At 36.2% G+C, this 27,399-nt stretch overlaps 1 protein-coding gene and 1 non-coding gene across 9 annotated transcripts; one reads left to right on the forward strand and one right to left on the reverse strand.

The window, feature by feature from the left end:
- Positions 1-43: 43 nt before the first annotated feature.
- MDM4 (MDM4, p53 regulator) lies at positions 44-27,343 on the reverse strand. 8 transcript variants are annotated; one of them, XM_025040477.1, is made up of 10 exons: positions 27,191-27,343; positions 17,357-17,467; positions 15,811-15,885; positions 13,676-13,809; positions 12,566-12,621; positions 8,945-9,012; positions 8,115-8,214; positions 5,730-5,890; positions 2,897-2,977; positions 44-929 (listed from the first exon to the last, which is right to left on the reverse strand). In XM_025040477.1, the coding sequence occupies exons 2-10, from the start codon at positions 17,432-17,434 to the stop codon at positions 357-359; spliced, it is 1,326 nt and encodes a 441-aa protein (XP_024896245.1). In that variant the 5' UTR covers positions 17,435-17,467; positions 27,191-27,343; the 3' UTR covers positions 44-356. The 8 variants fall into 8 exon arrangements, 3 of the variants coding, with proteins under 3 accessions (XP_024896245.1, XP_015453349.1, XP_015453350.1); XR_003043429.1 differs by lacking the exon at positions 5,730-5,890 and having other exon boundaries at positions 882-929; XM_015597863.2 differs by lacking the exons at positions 44-929; positions 2,897-2,977; positions 5,730-5,890 and adding an exon at positions 4,382-4,503.
- LOC112471843 lies at positions 14,790-14,932 on the forward strand. Its single transcript, XR_003043444.1, has one exon. It is a non-coding gene; the product is annotated as a small nucleolar RNA SNORA48 (small nucleolar RNA).
- Positions 27,344-27,399: the final 56 nt, after the last annotated feature.

The raw sequence follows: 27,399 nt of genomic DNA on the forward strand, positions 1-27,399 counted from the left end.
CAGGAAATAAAATTAACTAAAGAAATGATTAATCTTCAAATAATTTGGTAAGTGAATGAATGATCATTATTTTTGTTTATACTAGTAGTTGCTCCCCGCCAGATCCTCATCTCTGAAGGGAGAATGAAGTGATTAACGTATCTTTTCATGTTAATGGAGTCCCCAAATTAATAATCTAGTTCTAAAGAATTCATTCTCAATTTCCACATAAGTTTAGAAGCAAAAATGTCCTGGGACACAAGATGTTTATATAAATAAATGAATAGATACAATGACTGCACTAGTGGAGATGCTCGATAAAGAAGTTTTGAAAAGTGACCTGGCACTGTTACTATTTCTGCAATTCACTGATTTAGCTATGCTATGAAAACCCTAATAACCAACTGAATCTCTTTCTTGCAAATAGGGCACGAGGCCCCAGCTTTCTTTAATCTTCTGGCACAGTGAAAACAAGCGACAAGATGGCTTGTCCTCCCATGAATAATGTTCCCGTCTCGTGGTCTTTTCTCACATAGACTGCATGGCTTCAAGAGATTACGGCAATCCTCCATGTTTCCCATAACTGTTCTCTGGTTTAAAATGTTAGCTGATTGTTCCCCCATGCTTGATATGGTCTCTTGGCTTTCAGAACTGTGAGCCAAATCCAAGAATTCCACCGAGTTGCAGGGATCAAAAAGTCTGGGGTTTTCTTCCTTTCCATATACATCTTTAGGTCTAACAACTGGAGCTGATATGGTTCTTCGGCAATCAGGGACATCAATTCCTTCCTTTTCTTTCTCTTCGGGTATGGCAGTGATATCAGACGTGGAGAGAGAATGGGTTAACTTAGAACAATCTGAATACCAATCCTTCCTCAAGGCCCAGCATCGAAAACAGTACCTCTTGCTTGGAGAGTTAAATTTCTTGCACTCAGTACACTGCCACTCATCCTATAAAAACAAGTGCAGTCAATTAATTTTCAGTGGGGAACATGATGCTGAGAAAAAGGGAGGGTAGGGCAAATTCTCATTATCTCACTAAGCTAGTAAGAGTCTAGACATTACGCACGAGTGGTCTAGCCTAGAATTAAAACAAATTCTACAGCTATCTGTAAGAAACTCTTAAGAATTCTTGTTTTACAATGATACAATTGCCATTTTAAGCCAAAATTTAATATAGCTATATTAAAGAAAGCTATCTAGTCTCAGTGGAATTTACATTGTTTTGTTTTTCACACTGCCTTCTTTTTAGGTCATTTTCTCTTTGTACAACTCATTGAGCAGGAGGCTAAAGAATGAAGGAGAGATAGTACTCTGTCATTCTTTCCTATCAATTTAAGAAATGTTAAAAAATTTGGCAAAAAAACCCTACAATTATAAGATTTGAAAACTACTAAATTTACTCATGCTCTCTCACTGCTCTCAGGGATCATAAGTAGCTAATTGTATGTCTAGATCACACCCTCTGAAAAATGAATGTTCTTGTCCTTGAATGCCAAGTGATTTTTTTCCTACTTCTCCATATTCAAATTAGGAGACACTAGAGCTCAATAAATTTTATATGCCTTGCTTAGTTCAAAGATAGCTACCTGGAACAAGTCGAGAGTATTTAATGTGGATAATTGCCTGGCTTTGACAGGATCAATGATTTGACACAGGCTTACTTGATTACTTGCAGAATGGAGGCCAAGTACTTGAAGTTTAGAAGTTATAACTCAATTGCCTAGACTAAGAGGCAGGGACACAACCATTTGTTAAACTGGGATGTTCTCCAGAAAGCTTCAAAGTATTCTTGCCAATTGCAGATCCTTAGATCTCATCTGAAATGCTATACAAATACTCAAATGAACTTCATAAAGATGTGGAATTCATAATTGATGGTGTATCATGGTCTAATTGGCATTGCTTTTTCTTTTCTAGTAGTACATAAAATAATAAGGGTTATTAAATTCAATGGCATCTTTGATTTGATAAAATACAGTCTATTTGCTTAATAGGGTTTCTAGGCCCAAGTAGCCAAAGAAATCTGATGAAGATGGCAACACTGATCTCTGCTATTTATATTATGGTCAAGAACATTTACTTAATGAACCAATATATTCCACTTATTACTTCGCTATGCAGACAGATAATTTGCAATGAATTACCATAATGGTCAACAGTGATGGGGTGGGAGTGTGGGTGGAGGATCAACACCAGAGACAATCAAAAAAAAAAAAAAAAAAAAAAAAAAATCTAAAATTTTTCTATCCCCAAGGAGCAAAATGTAACATCCTCTCCTTCTCCTTCCCCCACTACCCTTTTTCTCACAGTGAGTTAGCTGAGGGAAGTACTAAAAGGAAAACAGGGAACTAGCATGAAAATAGAAAACCAAGGAACACAACTGACAACCTGAGTTGTTAACTGGTGACAAATCCATACCTATTACCTAACAGCTTTAATACTAATTCTTCATTTATTAGCCCTCTGTTAATATAAACCTGTGTGGAAATTAAGCCATTTTGTTTCTTTTTAAGAAAGTACTGATAATATTTTTATACTTGACAAAGAATTTTAGATAGCTTACAGGTCTCTTGGACATTAGAGAGTTGTTTAGTAGGAAAAGTAGTGCGGGACTATTCTGAATAACTGTGTACCCACTGCATCATGTCAAGAGAGTTCAGCTAGTGGGGGAAAGGTACTCAGGGAGGCATTTCCGCTGTCTTTTTTCAAGGTAGGAAGAGGAGCAGATCAGCTCATCTCCTTCTCAAACTCCAATAAAAACCTCTAACAAAACATAAAGAAACCAACATCTCTTAACACCCAGGAAAGGTAGATAAAAATAAGGGAAATGGCATTCTTCACTTCAATGAACTGCTGGCACACTGACATCTGAAGGCGTGGGTGGTACAGAACAGCTTTTTACTAAAGATTCATACCTCAGAGGCAACCTCTACATCAGTATCATCACATATGGACTTCGAGTCCTCAAGGTCATCATTTTTTCCTGCTTCAATCACCTGTGACAGCAAAGACATCTCATTAGGAAGGTTTACCTATTTCACATGAGGTTATTACCTAAGAGCAGAAAAGACAAAATCTCACATTCTCCCTGCATCACTACCATTTAAAAGGGAGATCATTTACATACGAGACCAAAACCATGATTCTAGCATGAGAGTTACTGAATGTCTTCGGCATTCAGAAGGGAGAGGGTACCCAAATTTATGACTTTAAAGAAAATAAACATTATCAGAGTTTAAAAGAAAAAAATTATTAAATGTGGAAATTTGTCTTGGGAATCTAGGTAGGCATTATAAAAGCACTGTATAAAATAAAGAACTTAGGTGTGAAGAATGAAAACAAAGTATTTAAAATTTTTAATTCATATTCAAAAGTACAATTTGTTATGTTATACTCTGGGTATCCTATAACAGCATGCCCATGGACCAGGAAACAAAAAGAAATGTGGGAAGTGTCCTGTAAATTTTTAAATTTAGAATTTAAAATTCTAAAACTTAAAACACTAGTTTTCTGACACAGTAACTTATAATACAACTATGACCCTATATATAGCAACTTCTCGCAAAAGTTCAAGTATTTTAAGCCCCATCTCTATAGAAGTTTCCAAATGTCACCTTTGTCTTCATTCCAGCCTTGCATTCCCTTCTAATGCTGCCCATATAACTAGAAGCACCCAAGCATCTATCTGCCTACCACAAATGTACCAAAATATCCTCTAGGAACCCAAATTCCTTTGAAAATCCTTTACATTGAAGGGGTAACTCAATTTAGGTGTTTTTTGCTATATTCATTCAGTGACTATTTACTGAGAATCTTGTCCATGTCAGGCGCTGGATCTGGTGCCCAATTTCTTTTGAGACTTGAGCACTTGCTTGTATAACTCTTCCTCTTGGTATGCTCGCACCATGTGTACTGTGAGTTCTAACTTCCTCTTTCTCCATATTTAAACTCTGTAATATGTAGAAAGAACTCATCTATTTCTATTTAGGTTTAAAATGATTATGAAAGCTATTGAGATGTCCAAGCAAAAAAGGATTTTCTTTTCCTACAGGCTATTGTGGCCATTAAGAACTTTGCCTTGTTAGCAAAGCAAGTTTTCCAGAAGAAAAAAACTCTACAATTAGACTAGGCAAGGAGGAAAAGGGTAGCTTATTGCTTCTAACAAAGAAGGAGTTTTACTTGTGAAGTCCTATCCTATTTTTAAGGCAGCGTTTGTTAACTTACTGTGCACCTTTAAATTAGATATAGGAAAAGATTAAAAAAGGAAAGGGGAGAGGAGATTATGTGAATCATTTGTTGTACAAGGAGGTATAGTATAGGTCAAGTCACCAGATGTGAAGAGATTATACTATGCACACATAAATACAATCAATGTGAAATATTTCCACGACATACCATTTTCACTTGTTTGCTCAGTATCAGCAGCTTCAATTTTTATTCCAACACCAAAATGCTCTGATACTGACTCATTCAAAAACCACACATCATCTGTTGTATCTGAAACAATGGCAGTACCTATATCCTAACAGAAAAAAACAAACATGAGTTTTTGTAATCAGAGGCTTATCAGAGATGAATGAACATAAATTAACCCAAAACTCAATATCCTCACAAATCTCCAAAAAACACCTAGCCTTTCTCTAATTGACATCTATTCATTCAACAGACAGCTACTTGGCACCTATTATGTAAAAGCTAATGGATGAATATAAGGGTGCCTGGTGAGGAATTTTCTATTTTAACAGTAAACCAGGTATAACAGCTGAGAAACAATACTCTTGAAGAGCTTGAAAACTAAAGACTCACAGTTGCTCGAATAAATAGAATCCACTCTCTATATTCATTCCTTTCCACACATGAAATTTTGAGAACCTAGGAAACATTCTATTAATTGTGACATATTCTTTCCTTTAATGATCAATAATGTTTATGGAAGAAATGTGAGAAATACTGATGGTAGCTCAAACTTTATCCTCTTTCTGAATTCTTTCTGCATTCAACTATGGACATTTTATGACACACTGTTCTATAACATTCTTAAGAAACAACTTATTATTTTGCCATTATATGTCCATTCATTTACTGAACAAATACTCACTGAATGCCTATTATGTGTTAGATACTGTTTTAGGTACTAGGCAATAGAGTAGAGTGGTCAATAATACAAAAGCCCTGGACTTATATTTCAGTGGGGATAGAGTCAATAAATACATGCATAAAACATGATAATCATTTTACGAAGTGAGAAGTGCAATGCAGAATATAAAATAAGATAAAGGAGCAGAAAGATGATGACTTGATTTAGGGTATGACAGTGGAAATAATAAAAAGTGACTGGTTAGACTTCGGATGTTTTGGATATCAAATAATCTGCTGAAAACCTGAGTGTGGCATATGACAGAGAAAGAAATCAATCATATCCCTTGATATTTGGCTGGAATAACTGGGTAGAGGGTAGACTTGTGAAAAAGGCTGGATAGGAACGTTCGGTAAAAGAAAAAAAAAGAGGTCCGTTTTGCACATGTTACATGTCAGATCATCTAAGAAGAGGTGTTGAGTAGTCAGGATATGGAAGTTGGGCATTCAGGGGAGAGGTCTGAAGATACAAATTTGGGCATCATATGCATACAGATGGCACTTAAAGTCATAGCACTGTATGAGAAATCTTAGAGAATGCAATGTGTGGTCAAGAGTAAACAAGACTGCTACTCTTAAAAAAAAAAGTTCCTCTTCAAAAGTGAAATTTACCCGATTTGTCTGTAAATCAGTTGAGCCATTACTTCTAGGAGTATAATTGTTTCTCAAGTTTCCTAAAAACCACCAAGGCAGGCCGGCTACATCCCACTCCTCAAGCCCGAGGTCCAGCCTAGATGTCTCATCTTGGGTTAAATTTTCTATTAAGTCTTCATCTACAGAAGTCAAATGAAAAGGATGATAACTATGTACACAACCCTTAAAAATAAATTCTCTCTTTATAATACTTACAATCTTTTCATAAGATAAGTAAAAAGAAATTCCTATTCCCAATAAGAATCAGAAATCAAATCCCTGTCTCAGTTGCAGAGCCCAAATCTCATTCCCTGTTTAGCCTTCATTAGCAAGTAATGACACTAGAAGAAGACAATCATTTATCAAGAAATCCAAACTCTGAAAGCATCTAAACAATGACATTGTTCTAAAAGGATTTCTAAATGGTCATTTATTTTCATTTTAAACATTCTTACCACTGTAATAACTAAACAATGACTTGCTCTAGTACATGGCATCTGATAATGGCTTGATCCACTGGGCTGCAAATGGTGATGACCTAGTGGCCCAGCCCTTAAGACAGAAGCAAGGCAGTACAGACCATGACACAAGGCAATCAAAACGTTGTCAAGGCAGTCTCACTGGCACCACATATTTTGGGACAGTCCTCAATAATTTGTGTTTGATAGGTAATAACCACTAAAAATGTTAAACTCTACATTGTTTAAATAAATATATGCATATGTCCCTTCTGGATCAACGGGCTCTTTTGGCGGTAAGCCATCTATATCTAAACGTACTGCGAATCCAAAACACATAAAGCCCCCACCTATTCCAAGTAAAAGACCTTGTGTCATACATCTAAATGACATTCAAGGCAGTTACTAACATAAGTTTGTTGTTACTGTATAAAGTTCTTTTCTTTCCTTCTCATCAGGCAATCTTTTTTGCTGCACTTTATTCTTTTCCTACTTTCTTACTCTCCTCTACCTCTTCTCCCAATGCACCAGACATACCAATGGCAACCACGGGTGTTTAAATGTGCTAAGGTACAGATGGTTGAAGAAATTTCTACAATAAATGGGTCCCTGCTAGAAATAAAGGTTATTCCACCTACTAATAAATTATGTTGATCCTGCTTATTAAAAGGCAGATCTGTGCTCAGGGAAATTTCAACTACCTTTTTACTTACTCATTGCTGAAATTATCAAAAACCAAACTCCTAAGATGGGTATTACAGTTATCGTCATCTACCCAAGCTCTATAACTTCTCATAAAAGGAATGGAAATAGGCTATTCTTTCCACACATAAAAATTCCCTCCTCTCTACTTACTTACCTTCCTGCAAATACTAAGCTATTTATTAAAAATTTATTCAAATTTTACATCACAAATGACATAAACTGGCCGTTCTTATATTTTAAACAGACTTCTAAGTAGAAAATATGGATCTGCATTTAAAGAAACAAAATTATACATTAATGCCACATAGACTGAAATAAACCTTTCCAAGGTAACTAGGGAGCCCAAAATTTAGTTTATACTCAAATGCAATGTGAACAAAACAATCCGGCATGATAAATTAATTCCATTTTACCTTAAATGTTTAAAACAATTTCAATAGTACAACTCCAGGATGTTGCTAGATATCTGAGTGCCACTGTTCCACATGTGAGCCAGGTGCCTAGACTGGAGACCATTATGTCGTAAAATACTTTTGAGGAATTTTTATACATCTTTGCCAGAAAAAAAAAATTAGGAGATATTTTATAAGTAGGGCTTGGGGAAAACTTCCAAAATATCAATTAACTCATTTAACCTGACCATACCATATCTAGTATGGATGGCCAAGATCTGATGACTTCCACTTAAGGGCAAAGGAACTACTAGGTTTCTTATGTCTCATTCTTGGCTATGAGATACTAAGTATATTTTATCATCTTTGCAACTTTCAAAAAAAATCTATAAAAATTTGCATCAAACAAACAAATCAAAACAAAGTGTGTACAGGGGTGCCAAGATTTAAAAAAACCAAGGCAGCTAAGTTACCAGGTGGCAAACTGATAAATGTGTAGCTATCTTTTGTTAGCATGCTAGCCAAAGGAAGAGTCTTGCTCCATCCCAGTAGTCATGGGTTGCTAAAAGAGCACTGCCATCTTCTTCAAAGTTAAAAATGGTGATAAGGGTGAAAAAAAGGTTTTCTGAAAAGAATGAAAAATAAGTATGACATATGTCCCTCCTACTTCATATGCAAAGAGGCAGACTTTTTTACTTCTCTAGGTCACTGTATTAATTACAGCTAGTGCTTAATTAAGATAGATGCCATATCTAGAAGTCATCAGTCAAAAAGAAAAAAAGTTTACACAGCCTTAATCCAAACCTTACCTTCTCTAGAATTTGTATATTTATGCTGTGAGGTAGGCAGTGTGGAAATATTGCCTTCTTCAATACTTTTCCTGGAACTGGAACTTTCCTCTGCACTTTGCTGAAAAGAAGAGAGGCGTCTATCAGTGCAGTAGAAATGCTTGAGACCAGGGGATGTAGCAGTTCCATTCTGGCTCACCAGTTAGTGTGCAACACAATGAGTTACGCACAAGAAAGAGAACTCTGGAGTTCACAACAATCACCAAATAAAAGCAACGTCTCTCCTCAACCCACTGTGAGCAGAGCTAGGAGAATCCCAAACCTGGGGGTAAAAAATCTCTGCATAAAAGACCAAAATCTACCGTTAAAAACAGCCTATCAATATAAAGGCTTTAGCCTACTAAAAAAAAATAGGTATAATTCAGAAAACGTGAGATTCTCACTATATACCAAGATGATCATAAGGTTTTCCCAGGTTTGGGGAAGCTTTAAGAAATGGCCTGACATGAATTGCAACGAGCCTGTTAAAATCTAATAAAGCAGTTCCCTCAAACACTATGAACGTACACCATCACATACACACAAGGTGCAAACACAAACCCCAAAGAAAATGCAACTGGAAGAACTGAAGATCAGAAGTGCTACATCCCAAAGAAAGACTCAGAGACTGGAACTCTGTTACGGGCAGAACAGAGAGAATGTTCACTCTGCCCCTGGTCTGTGAACTCCCAAGAACCTTTCTTATTAAATTCTTACCATATTCAGCAAAAGGTCTTGGGAGTTCAAGATCCATAGGTACAGAGAAGGGGCCACTCTGTACAACAAAAGAAGTCACCATGCGGTGATTTTACCTTCAGTTGGTCTTGACTTGGAATATCCATATTTTGATCCTGTGCGATAGCGAGAGTCTGAGCCGCATCTGGATAGCAAGTAAAACAAAAGGAAAACCTTCCCTGGTAATAACCATTCTTTCCACACAAAAAGGACCTCAGCAAACAGCCCTGGAGCCAGGTTTGGTCCCTAGAGATTACTTCTCCATGTTGGTTGGACAAGGTTCTCACCCAAAGGAATGAAAAAAATCAAAACTAGTAAAAACTGCAAAAACCAAGGCAGGCTATATTCAAAATATATTACCAAAATATAATCTGAAGGAAAATGAAAAATGTCTACAAAATATTCTTCCATAGCAAGTTTTCAAATTTTAATGTGAAAAGTAATTCAAAGCAGGGAATAATGGGGAATATTTTTTATCATCTCTTCCTGTAGGTGGTTAATTACCAGATTTTTCTAACTTATAAACAACAAAAAAGGTTTGACTTTTTAATTTAATTTTTATTTTCAAATGTTAAAAAGTTATTAAGGGTTATAAAATCTGAAAATCTGGAATTTTCTTCACTTGCTTCATAACACAACAGCATCTTCATGTAAACTTACATTCTAAATGTCGATGATTTCACAGATTAAATTCCCATCATTTGAATGTAAATAAATTTTTTTAATCAACAAGTCTTATTTTTCCCAGTTACTATAAACATTTCCTAAGAAGGAAGAGGAAGCAGGTAAGTTTTTCTCAAGGCTAATAAAAAGAAGCAAAGAAAACAATAACCTGAGAGAAATTCTTCGCTAGTCTCAAAGAAATGTATTTCAAGAACTTGGAAATTAGATGTGGTTCCATAGTGTAGCGGTTAGCACGTCTGCTTTACATGCAGAAGGTCCTGGGTCTGCGCCCCAGTGGAGCCATGGTCTATGGTCTACGGCCATGCCACCCTGAACAAGCCCCATGTCTGATCTCAGAAGCTAAGCAGGGTCAGGCCTGGATAGTACTTGGATGGGAGACCACCTAGTGCTGTAGGCATAAATAAAAAAATAAATAAAAAAAGAACTTGGAAAATTTTCAAGCAGAATAGAAGGTAAAAACTTAGCTACAGGAAAAGAACTACAGAGAATTTAATCACCTGGACCACTAATTATATGAGGCTATACATAATTGAAATGCATACAAATAAGTCTATCGCAAGTTGGGTTCATCAGCTACTATCAGGTGCAGAGAGAGACCTGATGGAAAATATCATCCTCATCTAATACGGACTGCCAGAGAAAGAATACTGATCCCACAACTGGTATGACAGTTCTGTTGTCTCTCAAAGCAAACATTTTCAAAACTGTAATTATAAAGAGCATTATTTCTAGAAGCATTTTTATAGATAAATGGAGATACTGCAAAGTTTAAAGACAGCATTTTAGACCACAGTGGTCTTTAAAGATCAATTTATACAATGCTCATGAAGCATTTCTTTAGTAAAGTAATTTGATAATTGTCATTTGTGTTCTAAAGCCTACTACTCAGGTTAAACAATTAGAAGCAAAAAGAACTTGTCTGGGAAAATGACAATGTACAAAGGAATTTAAATATAAATAAAACATTTGTCATATATTTCATTTCATTAGTATGTATGTGGAAATTTGGAGAAATGGTTTTATTAAAGAACCACCTTCGCTTCAAATAATGACATTTTCTTCAACCATCAAAATAAAAGGTTTAACTCGTTTACAAAGGTATAAAACAGGCAATATAGAAAATAGTTGTCCTTTTAAATAAAACAGGCAACCCATTTTATGAAAATCAACAGAGATGGCCATTACAAGTAACATTACAAGTACTAATCCAAGTGAAAGTTAGGGTGAACAATGAATTCCTTTGAGGCAATTTCCTGGTTTTGATCATTGTACTATGGTTATGTAAGTAAGGTGTTACCATTTATGGGACCTAGGTGAAGAGTGCAATATAATATCTCCTCTACCACTTAATCAGTGGCACCTGATCTGGGACAAATCACTCTACTAAAAAATCTTTAGTTTCTTTATCCCCAGACCTTCCTTACTGGGATGTTGTGAAGATCAATTGAAATGTTTGTTACAGAAATGTTCGTTTTAACATATGGCATGTTAAATTCTGCAGAGGAAGTGCAAAAAAAGAAAATGAGAGTAAAAGCGAGATTTCTATGCACTCTAGATATTCAAGAAACAGATCAGAAAACAAATTTTACTGAGAGCAGAGTAGAAAATATAAAATCCTCTGTGTATTCCAAGCCTGTAGTGACTATCCCAGAAAAGCCATGCTATTTCACAAGTGACTAAATTTCAATAAAGCACCGTATCATTTGCAAGTCCTTCCCTCTTAAACAGAAATTTACAGCTGGTGAAGTGGGCAAAGGTTCAATGAAACCAAAAATGTTAAGTTCATATAATTTAAATTTCATATACTTTAAAGTGTAAACCTTTATTAGGAATAGATTTTTTTCAAGCTATTTGTTTTAGTAAACTATTGAAAGATTGCCAATCTAAAGGGATTACAAACTTGGGCTTTCTTCAAAGGACAATATTAACTAAAATCTGATTTGAAGCTCACAAAAGGGCTTTAAGAGGAAATAAAGAAAAAAGTTTCACTATTTGGAAATGAGATATAGGGTTATATTTCAGTAGTTTCCAGTTTAATTTGGTTCTGTCTAACACAACACACTTCAGACCCAAAGCAGCCAGTTTCCTGCTCATACCTAATAAGTTAAACTTAGAGAGCAGTACTTAAAAGGAATGCAATCCAGCAAAGTTTTAGACAAATTGGTCTTAAAATAACAGAGCTAAAACCATTAGGTGAAATGTTGTTGGGGGACCCTTCTAAGAGATGGGTCAAGGTTACACCATGTGAGCCCACAGAATCTTACCATCACTAAAAGAGGGACAGGCAGACCTTACATGACTGATGTAAAGCTACAAAGCACCACTTATGAAACCTTCTGGGCAAAACATTTAAACTTGAACCTATTCAAGTGCTACCAGTTTACCAAAAATAGAATAGAGAAACATGTTAAACAACATCAAACAATACAATCTCCAAACTCTCGAATGTAGGAGATGTTACAGAACAAATGATCCATTTCTTCACAAAATAAAAGACATAAAAACAAAAGGAGCATTAAGTTTTATAGATTAAAGGAGAACCAACCAAATATAATGTGTGGACTTTGCATCCCGATTTGAACAAGCAAAATATGAGATATTTTTGAGATAACTGGGAGTAACTATATATAAATTGGCTATTGGATAGTATTACGCAGTTATTATTTATTATTAACTGCTGGGTGCAATAATGGCATTTTAGATACGTTCGAAAGAAAAAAGTCCTTATCTGTTAGATTTTAAAAGTATGTCTAGATGAAGCAAATATGGCCAAGTAGTAACAATTACTAAGTCTAAAAAGCACACGTCACTTATACCAATCTATCTTTAGTATAGTGGAAAATTTTTGCAATAAAAACTTAATTACACAGTAATCACATTCTGTGTGACAGTATCCCTCCCGGTCATGCCAAGACAGCATTCTATCTCCATCTTGATCTTTCTTGTTTCCCCATCATTTGCCCCCTTTAAACTCAAAGCTATGATATAGACTGAAAAAATACGATGTGACATACCTGTAGTAGCAGTGGTTAAAGCGACAAGATTCCTTCTTAGCATAGCATAGAGAGGGCTGTCGAAGAGATAAAATAAAAAATTAATAACTCCATGGCTTTCTATTAAGTGTATTTCTGATACGCTATCTCCCAACTTCATAATATATGGAGAGGCAGAATTTTTTCACCAGAATATATCTTTTTTAATTATTAAAATATCAAGATGTTAATGCTCAAGCCCTTGTGTTATTCTGTCCCCATTAAAAAACTAACTAATTTACATTTTATTTAGCTAATAGTAACCCAAGTGGGAAGACTTCCTTTATAGACTATTCCTTCCCTCTAGGAGTTAAGTTTTACATTTTAATTAGGGAGTTGGGGTGGAAGGAAGTTTTACCAAAATAAATGAGCTCAGAAGAAAGTCTGCACAAAGCTATAGAAACAAAGAGAACACTGACTTCTCAATTACTAATTAGCTTTTGATTGTATAAATAACCAAATATCTCTGCAGCTAGAGAAGTTCACACAACAGGTCACAGCAGCTCTGTTTTTTTATGAAGCTCTTCATCAACCTCAAACTGCTCAGTAATTCTACATCCCTCACCAGCTCATTCTTCCTCCCTCCAACAACTGTTTCACAAAATTCTAACCTAGTCACATCAAGCTCCCTACTACCTGGGCCTTTACACATGATTTTCAATCTGCTGGATGTGCTCCTTCAAATCAGCCCCCTCTAACTGACTCTTTAATTATCCTTTAGCTCTCAGCTTATATACCACACTTCTTCAAGGAAACTTTCCTTGACCCCTAAGACCCTTAACCACACCCCAGAACACAATTTCATGCACCTCTTTTCTGTAACACTTATCACAGTATAATTTTACCATGTATTGGTGTGATAATTTGATTAAGATGGGTAAGAGCACCTGTCTCACTACTCTTTAATTAAGCTTCATAAAATCAGGGACTATGTTTGTTGCTCACTATTTTCTCAGTGCCCCAGAGGTCACCTGACATATGTAGGCCCTTAAATATTTGTTGACTAAAGAAATAAATAAATTAATGACTTATGGAGAATAAGTGATTAGGTATAAGAACCCAAAAAGATAAAGAAACTCTGTCTCTTTTTACCTTGGATCTTTCACAGAAAAACTCTGACATCCTAGTAGTTCTCCCAAAAGATCTCCACCACAATATACCATATGCTGCTCTCTCGGATCATAAAGCTGCTTCATCGTTATATACTGGCCTAGATAGTGCATGACCTGCATGGGAATAAAATACTATGAAGAGATATGTCTAGCTGCTGCCAAAAACACACTAATTATGAGGAGATATGGTCAGTTAAGTTTCCTAGAGAAAGAGACAACATATTTATGAACATGACTGATTGTAAGGAGTCCAGGGTCCTACAACAGGATAGTTACACCCAACTACTAGGTTCATCCACTTATTATCACATTAACAGACCCTTACTTTTTATAATAGAAATGTTCTGGTCTGACAATGAGAAAAAGTGGTGAATTTACCTACTATCTGCTTAAAAAATTTTCTCACCAGTCCAAATAAAGGGGTCTGTTCTATTACTAAAAGTAATAAACTTTAAATTTGCCTAGGTCATAAAATGTTTTCCAAGTCCAAGAGCACATAAGTACTACAGGTTTTTTATGTGTTCACTTAATTCTTTTTGATAAATGAAGTACAAAGCCATCAGCACTATAAGTGTATAAAACAGATTCTAAGTGTTTTATCAAAACTTTCATCTATATGGCTTTTTTCAGAGTTCACAAAATAGAAGGGAACACAGACAAGTTCATTATTCAAGTTAAAAATTCTCTAAATTTTTTTCCTAATGTTTTCTCCATGTAACAGATTTTTTAATTGCTTAATAATTAAGTTCACTTAATGGCAGTAAGAATTGTATTAACGCAAATTACAACGAGCACACCAAAGCAGCTCTCTTTATCTTTAGGCCCCAATGTCTCAAGAATTATTAGATATTTGTACAGAAAATTTTTTCTGACACTGTTCCCATTACACTGGAGTAATGATGCTCCTGGGCTCCCCTCCATCCCAGGCAACATGTCCCAGTATTAAAGTTCTCACATCTAATCAAATATCTAGAGGAAAAGCGCCTACTGAAAGAAAAAGGTGGAAGTTTCATATGTATATCTGTCCAACTTTCAGAAAAAATAAATCCATTCTAAGTATACAATATAATAAAATCTTCTAAGACATTACTTTAACCCCCTGGCAATGGGCAAAAAGACCTGATTTGTGGTGCTGTTCTTATATCAGTCAGGGGGAAAGCAGACGTACAGTCCTTTGTTCATCCTAGCTTGATGCCTGGGTTGGTGGCCAAAGCTATTTCATGCCTGGGGCACATAAAAAAATAATAAATAAAACACTACTCTAAATTTGTATATATTACTACTATTCTCATTATACCATACTGTCTCAATGCACATACTGAGAACCAATATTTAAAAATAAAAAATTTAGGGAATTCTTCTTTGTGCACCAGGTAGAGTCAAGATTCAAAATAGAGAGCATATCATGTAAACTGACTCTGTTTGACTTTTGCCCAAGTAAAACATTCTCCCTGAATGACACATACTTAATTTCTTAACCCAAACTCTGCCATGCTATTGAAGGAGGTAATATAATTCCTTATAACAACTTTATTAATATAAAAATCCATGCTTTGAAAAGTCTTATCAGAATTTTGGAGATATATTCCAAAATGATGCACTTAATTTAAAATGATAAAGGAAATATGAGTATTCTAGAAAATCTGAAATGCCTCCAGAATTGTTTCCTTGAAAGGTATAATGGAAGCGGTGAGGAGTGCAGTATTGCTGCTGACAGGTGTTAAGCTTTTAAGCAAAGAAAAAAAAAAGCTTGATAATTCTGTTTCTTCTGTTTAGGAAGGGTTAGATCTTTACCTTACTAAATGCAAGCAATTCGAAGAGATTAACATTTTAATACTGAATCTTTTCCACTTATAGAATTTGTTCGTTAAAAAAAAAAAAAAACTTAAGAAGCTAAGTAAGTTATTTAAATGCATGTTTAAAATAACTCACAGTGCTCAAAAAGAGTATCTGACACATTTATAACACAAAATTACTGCATTTAATTCCTGCCTGGCAGCATAACCTGTAAATCACAGAACTTCCTTTCTTAGGACTGATTTCAGAGCTACATACATATTCATCCGCTTCTACTTCTCGGTTGTTCTTAAAACAGAATTTTCTTTGATGGCTTACCTCTGTAACAGTGAAGATTTCACCTTGTGCACCTGCTGCCTGCAAAATCTTCAAAAGTGGCAGTTTTGGTCGTACCTGATGTAAACACAAAATAAACCTGCTATTTACATTTCAATTAGATTGGTTTCTGAAACCCTAGGAAACAAGAGAAGCTCCTTCAACTTTTTTTTAACAAACACTAGTACTTATAACTACAATCTTCCAATGCATAAAATAACTACAGATGATCAGATTACTACTTACCTTCCTGAAAAATTACATTTTAAAAAGACAGCACATTCACACCTACTAAGGTGGCAATAATAATAAGAAAAAAATAAGTGCTGGCAAGAACATGGAGTAATTGGAACCCCCTTATATATAGCTGGCGGGAATGTGAAATGGTGCAGCTGCTTTGGAAAACAGTATGACAGTTTCTCAAAAAGTTAAACATAGAATTTCATATGATCCAGCAGTTCCACTATAGGTATATACTCAAAAGAACTGAAAGCAGGGACTCAAAAAAGTATTTGTACACCAATGTCCATAGTAGTATTCGCAAAAAACAAAAGATGAAAAAACCCATATACCACTGACAGATGAATGGATAAACAAGATGTAGCATATCCATAAAAGGAACAGTGACTTACTTTGTCATCTCTTGACTTTGATTGTGGAGTCTGTTTTTAGCCACACAATTTTGTTTTTTAAATTTTATATACCCGTATTTGTCTCTCTCTTCCTCTTACAGCCTCCAGAGCTTTGTCTTAGGGCCTCCTTCATTTTAAAGTTTCACAAATATTTCCTAAATTGTCTCCTAATATTCATCATTTCACTTTTTACATCTAAATCTTTATCAATCTGAAATTTGGTTTTATACAAGTTTTGAGTTCTTAATTTGTTTCCTTCCAGGGATGGACGATTATATCAAAACCATTAATTATATAAGCCACATTTTCCCCATCAAATCCAAATTCCATGTTTATAATACATTAGGCTATATGTATTGTGCATTTTTATAAAAACATAAAATTATGTATTTTGATGTTATAGGAAAAGATCTGAAACAGACACACCAAATTAATAACAAAATAACAAGTGTTACCTTGGGGTGGGGGGAGGGAAGAGATGGGTCAAAAAAGTCTCTATAAATACTTGAGATAAATATATTATAAGTTTGAATCTTTTAAGAATACATTTTCTATATTTACCATTTAAATTTGATTTTTAAAGAAAAAAGCTAATTAGAATGAAATGAGGAAGACAAAATATGTGTGTGTGCGTGTGTATATACATAAAACTTGGCCCCAAATTCTCAACTAGCCACCCTAAAACATGAGTTTTCAAAATGTACCACAGAGCAATCAGTAACTTCCATATATTTAATTAATGACCAATTCAAATTTATGAACGTTGATACTATTTACTAGTTCCCCTACTATGACATTAAAAAAAAATAATCCTTTCTACTCTGCATAAAATCCTATAGTCAGTGAAATCAGCTACATCTCCCAATAAAATTTTTTAAAAACTTAAGGAAAAATAGGAATGACTAAAAATGATTTACCTGCTTGATTTGCCTTGGAGAGATCCTGCAAGCACTGTCAGATGTTGAACACTGGGCAGAGGTAGAAAATGAAGCCATTTTGGCAGTGAAGAAATTAGTCTGTCGATAAACCTAAAAAGGAAAAAAAAAATTACAAAAACTTTTCTAAAGTAGAAAATTCTCCTTGAGATTTACAAAAAAAGCAGCCAGCAGAAAAAAGACAAATATGTCAGAACACCCCACACAAATGCAATATAATATATCCATGCTGAAGTTCTTGATACCCTTCTGATCACTTTCTAGTTCAGATCCTACAAAAAACTCAAGCCTACACATCATCTATGCAATCTACCAACTTAGCTTCTGGAATATGAAACTTTTTAAAGTTTCAAAGGTGGCACTGAGGGGGACCAAAGTTTTGCCACCTCAAAATATGCCTTTTACGATACTGATTTTAAGCTGGTTATTATAAACAAAAAATTCAGAAACAAACTTTGACCCTCCCCTCTTTACCTGACAAAAAGAATTCTGCTTAAAGGGACCATTAGTATCCCAATATAAACTAAACCTGGCAAACAGAGAAATCTAGCAAAGCCTGTTTCCCTCAGTTCCACTGTTAATGCATGGCCTGTTTGCTCTTATTAACAGAGGGAAGGAATAAGGTGAAGTAGGGGCAGTTCTAAGATAGGAGCATAGTCTGTATGGAAGAAATATTTACTACTTTTGATTGTTTACAGGCAACAGTCCAGAAAGGTTATGCATATGCAGTATTCAGTGGTGTCTAGTGGTCAGCTAACAGACGCTTGGAGACTGAGTCAAAGCTCCAATATACACTCAGAAATGTGAGCAGTCTTTTGTTAATTGGCCCACAGCCATTAACTGGTTAATTATTTCTGCCTTTTTTCTCTCTCCAACAGCAGTAATTTAGAGTTCTTCTATTGTCAATAGCAACTAAATACCTACAAAATGAGTTAAAGCAAGGTGGACATATACCATCAAGAAAGATATATCATGAATTAAAATAGAGTAAGATATAATTTAAAATTCTCACCTACCTTTTCTCCTTGGCCCAAAAAAAAAAAAAAAAAAAGCCAGAGAAAAGGAAAATAAATTTTTAAATAATCTTGAGTTTACTTCAGGCTTTTTCAGCAAAAAAAAGTGACAATCTGTGAAATTTATGAATAACAAGCCACATCGGGAAAAGAGTCAAAGGAACCTAGAAAAATCAACAAATGGTCTGGCTAAAACTAACAAGATTCCTCACTCTTTTGAGAAGACTTACTATTACAAAGTAAAAATTTCTCCCTCCTATCAGCTTCCCTTCATACAGAAAGGGAAGTCTAATAGGATACAAGAGTAACTTACAATTTTAAAGCAGCTAGCTTTAAATTAGCATTTCAAACCTTATAGACTGGGGGCTATCCTTCCACTTTCTAAATTATTCTAGTTGGTTAATAATCAAATTAACAGACAGATTAATAGGAGAAAACCAAATTTTAATACATGCAAATGGTGAATTCACATAAGCATGAAAAAATCGAAAGATAGTGAGGCAAAATTGGGTATATATGACATTTTGGACAAAGGAGAAAAGGGGAGGGGATAGCATCTTAGATTTCAAAAGTGGGAATGGGCCATTCATAGGTAATTGAGGAAGAGAGGAAGGTACATGGCAGGTATTTTTGCTAAGCAACCCGGAAACCAAGGGGCAGGGTTGCAGGGGAGGCTGTCTAGTAAACAGCCCCTGCTTGACACCATAGTCAATTCAGATTAAGATAAAGTAACTATAATTAAGATTTCCTTCCTGGAGAAGGTTTTTCCATCTGAATCTCTTAGGCAAGAAAAAGGAGAGGGTCAAAAGACTTTTTCTGAGTCTTAGTTCTTAATAAGTACTTTAAAACCAATATTCCAAAAGGCAGCTTTTGATTGTCAAAACTTCAGTCACCTTCAAAACCAATTCTGTTCTCCCCAAACAGGCTAATCCCGTGATCTTCCCCATTTCAGTAAGTGGCAACTCTATCCTTCCAGTTGCTCAGGTCAATGACCCTGAAGTCATCCTTAATTCCTTCTTCTCTCACACTCTACATCCTGTTCATAAATAAATTCTGAAGCTGCAGATTCAAAATATTTCCAAAATCCAAGCACTTCCCCCTACTTGCATCATCACTCCACTAATGAGAGCCACCTGCCTCCTAACTGCATTAGCCTCCTAAATGTCATCTTGCTTCCACCCTTCCTTACTTCTCAAGCTCTGAACCTCCGTTTATCTTTGCTCAAATGTCAAGTTTACCAATGAAGCCTTCCATGACCACCCATTTTTAAAACTGCAACTCTCAACTCCCAGTATTCCTGCTTTATTTTTCTTCCCTGTCCTTGTTACCAACACACTATATATTTTAAGTATTTATCATGTGAAACATGAGCTACAAGTGGGGAGAGATTTGTATTTATTCTTTCATTAATATATCCCCAGTGTCTAAACTGACAATTACATATATCGTACAGTGTCATGCTGTATACAAATATTAATAATAGTGTGAATGACTTCCAAAAATGGTCCCCAATGAGCCACATCTCCCAACTGGTTCTGTGACATGATTTAATCAATAGAATGCTGCTGTTCAACCAAAAAATTCAATTTCCAAGGACGGGAGTCTTTTTTTTTTTTTTTAAAAGAAAGAGTTATTAGGCCATTGCCATCAAGAAAGACCAGGTCCTGAAGCATGAAGTCCAAACTACCAGCAGCATGGCAAGGTGAAAAGACAACATGTCCACCATCCTGGAGCTGTTGAGTGTTTTTTATACATTAAGTAGGAAGGAGGGAGACATAAGCCATTCTGAAAGCATTTACATTATCTAGAGATAAAGGGAGTGGGAGAAACTAAAGTGAGGCCAATTCTGGGATAGGCACGCAGAGGCCCCAAGGAAGTTCCATGGATCAGCTGTGGGCAGCAGACTGGAAAGTTCATACGTAAGTAAGAAGTGAGGCTTCTGGGGTTCCATGAGACCTGGCCAGTCTTTCAAATAATCTCAGTAATAGTCACCTGGAAATTAATCCTAAATTCAACGGATGTACAGGAATGGGAGCAGTCTTTCCTCAAAACTGGTCCACAGATGCTAACAAACTGTTCTCTTTCTCTCATTCTCTAGCCACCGTAATTGAGAACGTGTCAGAAATTTTTAGTCACAGAGGAGTGATAATGTGTCAGTTCCAGGCCACATAGCTTCATTTTTGTACTTCTGTAGGCCTCTAAAATCTGGCTACTCTACTGGAGACCACGCAGAAAGAACATGTGGAGAGGTAGGCTCAGTTGTCCAGCTGAGCCCCAGCCTTCCAGGCATACCCTCCTAAGCAACACACATCTTGAGACATTTCAGCCACAGCTGACACCTGTTTACTATAGCTAAATGACAGAACACAAGCAAAACCACCAGAAGAACCACACAACTTAGCCCATAGAATCATAAATAAGTAAAATGGCTGTTGTTTTAACTCTCTAAATTGTTGAGTGGTTTATTACATAGCATTAGATAATCCAAACAAATAGTAAAAACTTACAGAGAACTTACTCTATACCAGGCACATATACTAGCCCATTTATAGCATAAATATTTATAGCCCATATATAGTCCTGTGATGTAGGTAATATTATTATCTTTTACAGATAAGACAAGAGAAGCATAGGAATGTTATCTGCCCAAGACCACATAATAAATTGTTGGAGTCAAGATTTCAAACTCAGAAAAGTTCTTAAGTCCCCACTTAGCATTTATTTTTTCCTATTAGACCTCAAATGCACAGAATTAATCACAATCCTTTCCTTCAAGACATACTCTCATTGTTCATCTATACATGGCCCACTTTTACTTGATTCGTTTTAATAAAGCAATAAGCATCCACCAACTAAGACTCTTTGACAGTCTATACCTAACCATAATATCCCCCATCCCATTCACCTGCCTCCCCGCAACAATCATCTTGAATCCTATGTTTTGATTATCCAGATGGAATCCTAAAAAGTATTTATATAGTTTAGTTGCTTTTAACTTAAAAAAAAAAAAAAAAAAAGGCAGGTATGTTGTAATTTTAGGAATTTTTGTTTCACTAAAATAATTTTCACTGCAGTTCTTTAAAAAAAAATTGTGGTAAACTATATAACAAAATTTACCATTTTCAGGTGTACAATGCAGTAACAGTAAGTTCATTCACAATGTTGTACATCAACAGCACTATCTCCAGAACTTTTTAACTCCCCAAAATCCCCTCTCCCCAGGCCCTGGTAACCACTATCCTATTTTGTTTCCATGAATATGCCTATTCTAGGTACCATGATATAAGCTAAATCATGCCATATTTGTCCTTAGGTGCCTGGCTTACTTCATTTAATATGTCTTCAAGGTTCATTCATGTAACAGTATACTATTATTTTTTGTTTGACTGCTGTATAATATTTTAGTGTGATGGACATTTTAGTTATTTCTAGGTTTTCACCATAGTCATGCAACAACATAAGGACGTTTCAGTCAAGTATGGACCACATATACGGTGTGGTCCCACGGATTATAATGGAGCTGAAAATTTTCTATCACATAGTGACATCATGTCCTTAGTAAAGTTGTAGCACAATCCCATTAGTCATGGCTTTCACCACGGTCTACTTAATCAATTCTGCAATGTACGCTTGCAAAAGTCTATGTTCGCTAGGTTAAGGTTGTTGTTTTACAATCTTATATATCTGTTGATTTGTCAGCTTAACCTATAAATAATTGAAATGCAATGAAATTTCCCACTATGATGATTTGTCCATTTATCCCAGTGTAGTTCTACCAATTTTGCTTCATTTATTTTAAGGATTTTTAGTCAGAGGTACACATGCTTCAAAATGCTATATCTTGGTGAACTGTAATTATACAATGATTACTATGTAGTGATTCTTTCCATCCCAATTAAGACATTCTGTCTTAAAAGTATATTTTATTTTATGTTAGTATAGTCATGCCAGCTTTCTTTTATAGTTAGTATTTTCGTGTATGCATTTTCTCAATGTTTTACACTCCCTTAAGCTTTTGGTGTGTCCTTTGTAAAAAGCACATAGCTGGACTTTGGGTTTTTAATCCAATTTGTCAAATTATATCTTTGGTGAATTTAGTCCATTTATTGTAACTGATATATATGGATCTATTTAGCATTTCAGTTTGTCCTACTCTTCCTATGTTTACTTTGCTTTAACACTAGCAGAAAGTGTTGTGCTATTAAAAAGACACTAGTCTAAGAGCCATGGAAGTCACATAACTTGCCCAAGGCGAAAGCTTATCCTTTTTCACTATATCATGCCGCCAGTTAGTACACTTGATGCTATACACATGGACTTTTTTCCCATAAGTAACTATAAATGTATTTTCCTTATAACTTCCTTAATAACATTTATTTCCTTTAGTTTATTGTAAGAATATAGTACACAATATATATCATACGAAATGAGTTAATCAACTGTTTATGTTACCAGAAGGCTTCCATTCAGCAGTATAGATTAGTCTTAAATTTTGAGGAAGTCAAAAGTTACACGCAGGTTTTCAACCGGGGGAGGGGAGGTAAGCACCCCTAATCCCTGCATTGTTCAAGGATCAATTGTAGTTATTTTCAGTTGCTCAAACCACAAAGTCAGGAGTCATCTTGATCTCTCTCCTCCTCCATTATTACATCATCAAACCTTATAGATTTTAAGTCTTACACCTTTCAAAACAACCCCTACTCTTCATCTTCATGACCACATCCTCAAACCAAAAAGTGTTACTTCTTGCCTGCATTACTGCAGCAGACTTTTAACTAGTCTCTAACTCCACTTCAATCCAATCTCTACACTACAGCCAGGGTTAAAAGACCAAAAAAACAAAAACAAAAATATCCTAGTGTCAGGCCCTGCTCCCCAGCTTGCTAATGCTCTAAAGATAAACATGGAGTCTAGCCCTTCAGCACCTTGCTAGTCTTTCTGTTCTTTCCCATGTGCCCTGTGCTCCAGCCACAGTGATCTTTTGGTTTCTCAAACAGGACCATAGCTTCCTGCTTCAGGCCCTTTGCACACGTTGTTCTTTCATTTGAGCACAGCTGAGTTCTGTACAAGACTGACTCATACTACACCTTCCAGTCTCAGGTTAAATGTCTGCATCAACAATAGATGCTAAAACCACTGACATGAAACATGGGTGGGGGTGGGGGAGGTTAAAAACACATGGAGCAAGCTTACAGCACTTAACTCAGTGGCCAAACTTATTTCTAAAACAGGGTCATTCACACAGTATGTACTTCCTGATGTGAAGCAATAGAAAACACCCAGTACCTCCTATGAAGCATTCTTGGGGGGAAAAAAATTAATCAAGCTTCTAGATCTGCTAACTACTTGTCTGTAGGAAAATGGAGAGTAGAGAAATAAGTAAACAATACTAAAAGCAGGCAATTAGCCAAATTCAGAATGTAGGAAATTCTAAAGGATTGGACGGTGGAGAGTATGGTTGAACTGGGGAGACTGTTATAGAGATTTAAGTATAAACCTAGCACAACGTGTGGATGTGGCTGAAGTTCTGATTCAAACAAGCCATCTGTCTTTTTTCCCCCTAAACAATCAGGAAATTTTTAATTATGAACTAGGTATGAGATACTATTAAACTGTTGATTGTAGTAGAAAGGCATTGTGGTAATTTTTTTTTTAAATCCTGATTTCTTAAGAGATAACATGATATATGACATATCTTTGATATGCTTTAAACAGTTCATTAAAAAGGTGGGAAAAGTAGAAAAAAATAGTATGAAATTAAAACGATGGGTTTTAATTACCTTGTTGAATGGTATATATCGAATGTGGAAGAAATCACAAAATTTGTTTACTGTTATCTCAAAAAAAAACTAGTACCCTCAGAAAATATTCCAGTTACATAAAAGAATCAGTATCACTAACCTGTAATGCTTTGGCTCTCTGGGGGTTTCTTTCCCATTAATAATAAACCCTACAAATGACTACAGTAAGCTTAAAAGAAAACACCTGCTTTTAAATGAATGACGGAAGAAAGTCCTTTTTGCATTGTTCTCTGCATGCTTTCAAATGGACTCTCCCTCGAGAGATGTGTTTGTTGAAAGAAGCCAATTCGGCTTCATTCCACAATACATCAGAACTAGGAATACCCCAGGGCAAACCAAAATACCCTGGGTTTCTGCGTGTTTTAAGAGTGAAAGACTATCCTATATGGGCCTGGAGAGCTAATGCAAACTCACCAGCCTCACTGGGGGGTGTGTACATAAGCTTTCATCATCTGTCTTCGGTGTAACTCTCCATTCCATCTCCATACTCTTTTCCAAATCTCTGAATAGTGAACTCAAGTTTCTCAAATTTTTCTACCCTTTCACCACTCACCTCTCAGTATTATTAGTACTGAGATTTTTCAAACTACAAGTTGTATCCCAGTTGGTCTTAATGCCTCCCTTCTATTAAAGAAATCAAGTAGAAAAATAAAAGTGAATTAACAAAGCTAAGCTTTGGTCTGTGGAACATGTTTCTGTTACTGACAACAGCCAACACTTACCACACTTAAGCACCTTTACGGTAGGTGCTTAAGCACCTAAGAGGTAGATTACTACCGTCTTCATCTTCAGAAGAGAGAACTGAGGCAGAGGCGGATAACTTGTCCCAGAATCATGGTCTGCAGAGCCAGAGCTCTTAACCATTACCCCTTCTATGTATACTGGGTCATGATGTAAAACTGATTTTTTTTACTGTAGGTCATGGTTAAAAAGTTTGAAACCCACTGCCTTAGCACCTGTCCTTTCTTCTCTTCTATGCTCTATTTACTGGTTTCAAAAATTCTTACTCATTCATCTACCTTGGTCAAAGTTCATTTCCTTGGTCAAGGCTTTTCTCAGCGACTCTGCAAGGGAAGCTGATGATACCAGAGCCCATCTATTAAAAAACTTACCACATTATATTTGTTTTTATGTGTGCCCCCTACTGAACTGAAATCAGAGAGAAAGAGCAGTCCTATTCATCTCTCAATGATGAGTGGGTTTTACCCTATACTTATTTAGTCCAAGAGACTCCTACACGTCATCTTCAAACCTTTATCTTTGATGACAACTGTGATTTTTAAGACTAAAACAAAAACTTGTCAGAAGTTAGCAGATGTAATCATTCTTATCAATTCTTTAAAGCCCTAAGGATCTCTTTTAAACACTATTGTCTGATTCTTTCAATACATGAGAGGGTTAAAGGAAAAAATTCACATGCCAAAAATGGTATTGCTTGTGCTAAAAGCCCATGATACCAAACCTACATTTAATACCTGATAGAGCTGCAGTTTCAACCTCTTTCAGAAATGTAATCTTAATCAACTGCTCTGGAATTTTCTGGTCAAACTAGTAAGGTGGTCGATGTGAGCCCTCTCCGGCCCCCACAGAAAAGAGGTAATCTGCATAAAAACCATTCTCTTTTCTTCCTTAAAAGGTGTCCTGGTTCGAAACTAATCCTTCCTGTATGTAAATAAAATATAAATTAAACGAATGCTTCCTTTCCCTTGCCCCACCCTTTCCTATTAAAATCTTCCATTTTGTACAACTCTTTGGAGCTCCCTTCTAGTTGATACATAGGATGATGCCCAATTCATGAATCTCTTAATAAAACAATTAGATCTTCACGTTTACTCGGCTGAATTTTGTTTTTTAACAAGAATAATAAAAACAACGTTTTTTCTTTTAAAAATTACTATCAGTACGTTAAACTACTATTACTACTACGTTTTAGCTCTTACCGGGTCTGCTAAGTAAGCATCTACAAAGATGGGAAGGAAGTGTGTGCAAGAGCATACACTTCAGCAGTTTGCAAAACAAACGACATGCCAGGAAAAACCTAAAAATCCATCAATGGAGAACCGGTTAAAGAAACTATTGTGCAAGCCTATAAACAATACTATGCAAGTCTTTAAGAGTACTTTATGTATGCTTTATGTAAAGCTGCCCAGGTATTATTTGAAAAACTTAAGGTTCAGAACAATACACATGAAATGATCCCACTGTTGCTTAAATGTGAATATACGTAGAAAATTCAGAAAGGATATAATCAGTTAACAGTAGCTAACCTGAGGAAGAAACCAGTTAGAAATGATGGATTAACTTCACACCTCAGTTTTGTGTGCATTTTTTTAAACAGGCACAATTTTAGTTTTTAAAAGACTATATAGAAAGCTGTGATCTTGACCAGTATTGATAAGAGGAAAGAGCAACACCATTTTCTCTGGGCGTCACTTTGAAACAGTGGTTAACTCTAGAGTGTACAGGAATCAACTGAGAGAGGTGTGCTGATTGAAATACATATTCCGGAGCCCCAGCTCCTAGTATTGTTCGGGGAGGTCTGGGTGTGGCCCAAAATGATCATTCTTCAAACAAGCCCGCAAGTGCATGAGTCAGATGGTCCGCAGCCCCGAAAATCACTACCTTAAAATCTTGAGACATCTCCGTTATTCTCCCCGCTTCCCTCACTCCCACTTCTTTCCTCTAAAGTATTCCTCAAATTCTGTGTCCAGTTAAACTCTGTCAATATGACTATTTAGATTTTAGGCTTATAAGCTGTTGGCGTCCCGTCACTCCACCTCCATTTTTATCTTCCGGAGGCCCTCATCCCACAACCCGTTCCCCACCAGCCCTTCTTCCGCCCGGCGCGACAGCCCCAAGGCCGCCACCCACGCCGCAAGCTCCTCCCGCCTGCTCTCCCCGCTCCGGGGCCCGCGGAACCCGCCGCGCCGCCGCCCGCTCCCCGCTCTCCACTTCCCGCTCCTGCCTCCCGGCGCCGCGCCGAGGAAAGCCAAGAGCCACACCTTACTCTCACTCCGCGAGTCTCTCCCACACCGAGCGCGGGAGAAAGCGGACGTCAGTCACAGGTCCGCAGGCCTCAGGAGCAATTATAAGCGGCGAGCAATGAAAGCGCAACTTCCGGCCTCCCAAAACCATCTCACAGGAGAGCTTCCGGCGAGGCCTCCGGAAACCATAGATGGTCAACTGGAAGACTAGAGAGCTAGAGAGGATG

This window comes from Pteropus alecto, unplaced genomic scaffold (assembly GCF_000325575.1).
Source record: "Pteropus alecto unplaced genomic scaffold, ASM32557v1 scaffold359, whole genome shotgun sequence".
Taxonomy (NCBI): domain Eukaryota; kingdom Metazoa; phylum Chordata; class Mammalia; order Chiroptera; family Pteropodidae; genus Pteropus; species Pteropus alecto.

Excerpts from the sequence above, each read along its gene's own strand:
- MDM4 (XM_025040477.1), bottom strand. The coding sequence starts at position 17,434 with ATGGCTTCATTTTCTACCTCTGCCCAGTGTTCAACATCTGACAGTGCT. Across the intron at positions 9,013-12,565 it reads TTTAACCACTGCTACTACAG|ATGCGGCTCAGACTCTCGCT; the intron begins GTATGTCACATC and ends CTTGCTATCCAG. Across the intron at positions 2,978-5,729 it reads CTGATTTACAGACAAATCGG|GTGATTGAAGCAGGAAAAAA; the intron begins GTAAATTTCACT and ends TTGCTGTCACAG.